Below are 6,987 nucleotides of genomic sequence, written 5' to 3'. Positions count from 1 at the left end.
ATTTTTGGAGTCTGGCCACATGACTTAGGCCACTTCCACACATTCACAGATATCCTTTACAATCTCCACCCCACCATCAAGATTAAGTACACCACTCATCCCATACCGTAAATTTTTTTTAACACAATAGTTTTCTTTCCAGGCACCACACTTACACACTAAAGTATGTTTCAAGGATACAGACACCCACACATTATTCCAAGTCCAGCTGTCATCCCTGGCAAACGTTTAACAGTATAATTTAGTCGCAGATTATTCACTTCTAAAGCCTTTACACACTTATGTCTGACTTTCATGTTGACACCACTATTATTCCAGGCCTTACGGAAAAAAGGGCAACACCAGTTTCTGAGATACATCAAACACACTGAGGACCCTCAAAACACAACATCTCATAAGGCCCAAAACTAGCATCAACCTTAACCCTAACCCATGCCCTGGCCATAACCCCCTCTCAAACCCAAACCCTAGCCCTAATCCTAGCCCTTACTAACACTAACACTAACCCTACCCTACGTTTTAGAAAATAAATTGAATTTCTAATTAGTAGTCAAAGGCTATCAGTCAAAGGTATGATTTCAACGCATGGTCTAAGGTGATAGCTTAAAACGTACAGGCAATGGCATTTTGGAGGGTGCTTTGTTGAGGATCTACAAGCTGTGATAAATCCAAATGGTTTCTCAAAAACAGTGATGCAGATTTGTGGAGTTATCAGTAGGGATGTAAACGATCACCATTTTACTGAATTAGACGGGTGTTTTGAAAGTTGCTGATTTTTTAAAACATCAGTGGAAACAGAACACAATGCTCTCAAATGAAAGTTAGACACATCAAAGTTTTCACATCAACACCATTGTAATAATATGCAGAAAAGCAAGGAAAACATGCTACTAATGCTCTGAAGTTAACTGTGTTGTTGGTGTTGCTGACCAGCAAAGGGAATGGTGATTGTTCATCTGCTTCACCTGCATCGGCACAACCTTGCTCCACCTCTCCAGAAGCCCGTGTTTCTGATCATCACTTTCAAAGCATTTAAACAGACTCATATGACCATTGGATTCTGAATTAAGATAAGGCAAAGCTTAAGAAGCACTCACTCACTCATTATCTAAGCCACTTATCCTTATTAGGGTCGCAGGGGGTGCTGGAGCCTATCCCTGCACTCATGGAGCAAAAGGCTTTGGTTGCCAGTCCATCGCAGGGCAGACACACACACTCACACCTAGGAGCAATTTAGTGTCTCCAATTCACCTAACCTGCATGTCTTTGGACTGTGGGAGGAAACCCACGCAGACAACATGCAAACTCCACACAGAAAGGACCCTGGCCGCCCGGCCGGGAATCGAACCTGAGGCCTTCTTGCTGTGAGGCGACAGCGCTACCCACTGCGCCACCATGCCGCCCCCAACTTAAGAAGCATTTTATGCAAAATGCAACTGCTTTAAACTACTGAAACGTATGTATGAATTGGTCCCAAACCAATCCATACATCCCAATAGAATATATGAGAAGACTGCACGTTTCATGATAACTCTTCATTACTTTTTGGTTTACTCTATACATAACCTCTATACACCAGCTATGGTGTTTAATCTTTCAGTCATTACCATATAAACTACAGTGTAAACTACTCACTGTACTGGAGTCAACAGATTATCTTATGCTCACACTAGCAATAAAGAATCACAGCTATTTATGTATTTAATGTACTGAAACTCTCTTATTGTTCTCTACAAAGCATGATAACAAAAAACAAGATGGCATGAATTGTACAATAATCTATTGTACATGTACAATAATCTATTACAGACACATTAGAAGAGAAATAAAATAACAATAATTTAAAACAGTTTTCCAAAATGTTCAGTTTGGTTTCACCAATTACTAGTGATACTTTTGCTGCTTGAATTGGGGGCAGAGGAATTGAAAACTGCCTCTTTTATGATCACATGGCAAATGTGGGGAAACCCAAGACTGCAAAATGGATGGAGTGTTGTTTACTTGGATAATACAGTCATGTGTTGCTTAATGTTTACGATATGTTCTGTGAAATAGGACGTTATGTGATTTGGATGTTGTGCAAACACCATATTATATACTTAGCAAATTTATATGGGATACTGTAATGTACCTGTATTGGCTAAATAGCCATGATACTGTACACATGTAAGTAGGGAAAGTTCACATTAAAATAATAAAAAGTACAGTACAGGTTATGTATGTACTGTACAATTATATGCCTGGCAGTGCAATCACTTTGCATACAAGAGACATGAAATACACATGTTGCGTGTGGAAGCTATTGCGTTCGCTATGTCTGGTTACGTCCACTACGTCCTGCTCTGCAATCGGGATTTCTGAACTTTATTATAACATTATGGGACCCTGGACGCATATGCGATTGAATGTTGCACAAATGTAATTTGTTTCCAATTTGTTGTGATAAACAGGTGTGAGAAAGAACACAAAAATTAATTTGGAGTTCAAAGAGTACAACCAGCCAACCCACAGTTACAGAACTATCTTGTATCTGAATTGACTGCTTTCAGCAGTGTTGTTTGGAAATGACAAAAAATTTAGTATATATGAAATACAATACTAACACTTAGTGTCACAAAACACATTATTATCATTATGAGTAAATGAATAAGTAAATTACCACAGGATAAAATGAATACAGAACAAATGAAAAAGGGTGTAGTGTTAACAGGAGTCACACACAGCACAGTTTAGACCTTCAGTAGTACAGGATACATTAAGATGTCCTGATCTCTACTCCTGATTTACTGAGCCTGGCAGCAAGTTTCCATCCCAGTGTGGGACACTGCTGTCTTCCTCCTGGCATCCCTGCAGTGCTCCAATCATGGAGCCCAAAGTACCAAAGCTACCCATGCAGTTCTCCACCTGCGCAGACACACACAGTGTAACCTCAGATCCCTCCAGTTTGTGCAACCCATCTGTTGGTGAGACGGGCGTGGCAGACTCACTCACACTCTGCACTGTGATGCTGGACTAGAGAAGGAAAGATGAGACAGTGGGAGGGGTTTGTGAAAAAGTTTGATATCACACATAAGCACTGGACCACTAACTCCTATGGACTGCTTCAATGCACAGTATATTACTGCTAAGGCACTAAAATGCTGTCCCTTGAGCTGGTACTGATGGTGTGATTATCGTGGGCACAGACATAAGTTGTGGAGTATAAACAAAATGTCTTTACCAACTTATGTTCTTTTTAATGTTTGACATAAACTTTCCTTGAGTATTGAAGTCCTCCAGACAGTGTTTTCGACCTCCTGTATATGAACCTCATAATACTGGTAAACAGTTTGAATGAAAACACATTGTTTCTCAGACTGAAAACAGAACTGGAAAGAAAATATGTACTCACATTCCCCATAGAGGCACTGCTTTCCACAGGAGCCTTCTTCTTCCTTGGCGCATTGGGATTCCAGTGGCACACAAGACTGTCATTCTGAACACTGTAATTTTTGTGACCAATTAACCAGTATGTGTACATTTTGCCTTTTCCCTACAATGAAGAGCAATACAACAACAAAGGTTGGTTTCTCTTGGCTGTCTGTGAGTAAATCTTACACTAAATGATGCAGTTAGTGTCTTTGCCCTCTGCAGAGCCATTGTGCTCCCAAACTACCCGGTCGGTGGCCTGTACATTTGGGACACCACCCTGTTTGCAAGAATGGATTGTTCTTTCGGCGAGACACATGATTGTGGCTGTTTAAAGCGTGAAGACGAACAGTTTTCAAAAATAAAACCAGGCTCACCTTCACCTCGATTTCCCCCCGCAGCTGGAGCTCATAGGCATTATCCTTCATCAAGGCCAAGTATGTGGCTGAGCTGGCATGGATCTTTTGGGCTGAGACACCAAAATAAATAAATGAATAAATAAATAAATAAATAGTTTTCTAAACTACAGAAGAACAGTCATTTACCACATTCTGTCTTTTAACAGGCTCCTTTAAAGCTACACAAAGTCTTAGAAACCATTATCAAACATCAAAATTCTCCCTTACCAATGTTCAGGAGTACTGAGCTTTTTACACTATACCTATGGCTATACTAGATATTTGTGGATATATTCAAAATAATTATGTAAAATTACAATAGCTGAAATTACATAATGTACCAAGTAAATAAATCTAAGTAGTTGAAAGTAATTAAAGTTGAGGCGTCATGTTGATGAAATCAAAGAAGCAATCATGTGCTTGATGGTGAGTCTGCAGGATGTAAATAGCCCTGAAAACGCAAAAACAGCCATTGCTATGGTGATGTCGTAACTGAAAATATTCATGAACACACTCCCACCACTACAACAAAAAACAGACAAATCAGCCCCCTCAAGCAGCTGGGCTGCATAGTAACCCCGTGTGTAAAGGAGATGCATACGCAGGCTGGTGGACTCCATTCTGGAGGCTGTGTTGACAGTATCTCCAAAGAGACAGTATCGGGGCATCTTGTATCCCACAATGCCAGCAACACAAGGGCCTGCAGTACAGAGCAAACACGTCATCTCGCACCATAGACTACATTAAGCACATTTTCATAAAGGATACAACATTAAGACTTTGGAAATCTTAGAAATTATTGCAGTGAAGCTTAAGAAACATCTATAGTTGTGAGCAGTCACAAAGAAACCAATAAGAAAAGGTTTGTATTATTTTTCAAGCCTTTGCAACATACTCTGTGTTCCTCCCATGGCCTAGAATAAAGATTCAGAATTTCAGCATCATTTCAAAATGAAACAAAATTAAATTATATTGAATTTCCGATACAAAACACAGGGGTTTTTGAACACTATTTTGCATTTCTTCAAAGAGTGTAAGTTCAAATGGCAAGAAAACCATGCAAGTCATGACCATTCCCTTCATACACTCACCTGTATGTATCCCTGCTCTGAGCTGCAGTCGTTTGTTTGGCATGTGGGGTATAGGAACTTGACGTACTGCTGCCACCAGGTCCAAAGACATTTTGGCAATCTCATCAGCGTGCTTATCTCCATTCCTCTCTGGTAGGCCACTCACTACCATGTATGCATCACCTATAGTCTCCACCTGTTAAAAAAACACATGCTGTCATGCGCGTTTTAAAAAGGGGCTGAAAAACACTGCTGAGGTTTATCTTCAGATGTCAGTGAGGTGGTGTTTATTTTACAGACGTTCCAAGAGTGTTTATGATATATGAACTGACAGCAACATGTTAGAATCACATCACGATTATAGATTATAGATATATTATTATACATATCTGAAAAAAACCTTATATCTATTTCCATATCTATCTATCTATCTATCTATCTATCTATCTATCTATCTGTCTATCTATATATATATATATATATATATATATATATATATATATATATATATGAAGTATATTAAGTTTTTTTTTCAGTTCAGAATACACATTTTACTTGTTTATATATATATATTTAGTACTTGAGGTATTTTTTTTTTTTACAGAATACACAGTTTACTTGTTTACCTTGTAGACATCATATGAATCAATGCGAGTGTCAAAGCACATGTACAGGTTGTTTAGCATCTCAACCACTTGCAGTGGAGTACAGGAAGCTGATATGGCAGTGAAACCCACAATGTCTGAGAAGAAAATGGTGACCTGGAATGGCAGCGACATTATCATTTTTACAGTCCCTCTTTCATGCTGAAAATAATAATCATCACAAGCCTAAAACACACAGAGGTCACTACAGGGGTCACTACAGGGGAAGGCAGTAAGAATAGAATATGTTCTTAAATCATTTTTTGCCGGTGTACTATTACCCACGCTGTCTGAATTTTAATTTGATTCTGTAGTGTGATTACCGAATCAAGTAAGAAATATCAACCGATCGTTGCTGATTTACTGTGTATATATGCACAAGATGTGCATTGCACTTGCAATTATTTACACCCCAAAACAAAACATCTGGCTTTCAAAAGCTTAATATGTAATGAGAGCAATGTTTTTGGGAGATTTCATCATTTATCTAGATTAATCATGTGGAGAAAATCATTTTATCCCTTTTGTTGTTAAAATTTGAGAGCAAACTAAAATATGCCTACGCATTTTCACAAAATATCCTGTTAAGAAGATACAGTAAACAGAGATGGTAATATAGGTAACACACAGTGATTCAAAACCATTTAGATGGATAAATCATGTTTCACAACAAAGAAAAAGAGAGCCAGACCCAGGGCTTCATCCACAAAATCCTCATCAACGACAGATGCAATTTTCCCTACTCCTTCATCTGTTTTATCTCCTAATGAATATTTCATACCATAATTATAGGCAATTATTGTAACAATAAGACCAAACGGACTGAGAGCATGGCTTCGTTTGGCACACTAGAATCTTCCCAACATGTAAAACAGAACAAGCCCTGTTTTTAAGACTGCAAATAATTTTGTTAACAAGGTTTTCTCCAGTTTTGGAGAACTGTCACCAGTAGTGCAGAAAATGTTCATGAAAATGTTGTTTTGACTAGAGCTTCCCCTTGTTTTATATTGGTGCATGTAACTAAATTGTTTCTGTGATTTCAGCTGTCAACCTCCTACCATGTCATAGCTCTCAGCCTCTACGTGTTTTCGCTGGCGAAGCTGCTTAGCCACTGACTTGGGCAGCATCTGATGAAGAAGATCTTCAGCCAAGCGTCTCTCTCTCTTCAGATCCTCTGTCCGCCTCCTTAGACTCTGTGCATAGTCCTGAATCCACTCTGTCATCTGTTTGAAGGAAAGTAGCACGATGGGGTAGATGAGACAAACAATTGTAAGCAGGCAGATCTTCAGGCTAAAACCAGATAAAATGTCCCGAGATCTAAGCTTTAGTGCCGATATGACCCTTGAAAGAAAGCATGTCTGTACATTATGCAGGGCTTCATTAATTTCCCTAGGACCAGAATGTAAAGACAAGAATGCAAATAGAGCTGAGGGATTGCTCCAATTCAGCTGCAGATCCAGATGCTCT

General features: G+C 39.0%; 1 protein-coding gene across 1 annotated transcript; it reads right to left on the bottom strand.

Annotated features, from left to right (window-relative positions):
* Positions 1 to 2,772: 2,772 nt before the first annotated feature.
* Positions 2,773 to 6,743, bottom strand: LOC115821447 (atrial natriuretic peptide receptor 1). The gene is made up of 7 exons (XM_030785274.1): positions 6,579 to 6,743; positions 5,503 to 5,637; positions 4,898 to 5,072; positions 4,408 to 4,506; positions 3,786 to 3,877; positions 3,392 to 3,532; positions 2,773 to 3,012 (listed from the first exon to the last, which is right to left on the bottom strand). Exons 1-7 carry the CDS (start codon positions 6,741 to 6,743, stop codon positions 2,773 to 2,775), a joined length of 1,047 nt encoding a protein of 348 aa, XP_030641134.1.
* Positions 6,744 to 6,987: the final 244 nt, after the last annotated feature.

The sequence above is a fragment of the Chanos chanos genome, chromosome 9, assembly GCF_902362185.1.
Source record: "Chanos chanos chromosome 9, fChaCha1.1, whole genome shotgun sequence".
Lineage (NCBI taxonomy): Eukaryota > Metazoa > Chordata > Actinopteri > Gonorynchiformes > Chanidae > Chanos > Chanos chanos.
Note: the sequence above shows the minus strand (reverse complement) of the source record. Positions and strands in the feature narration are given on the sequence as shown.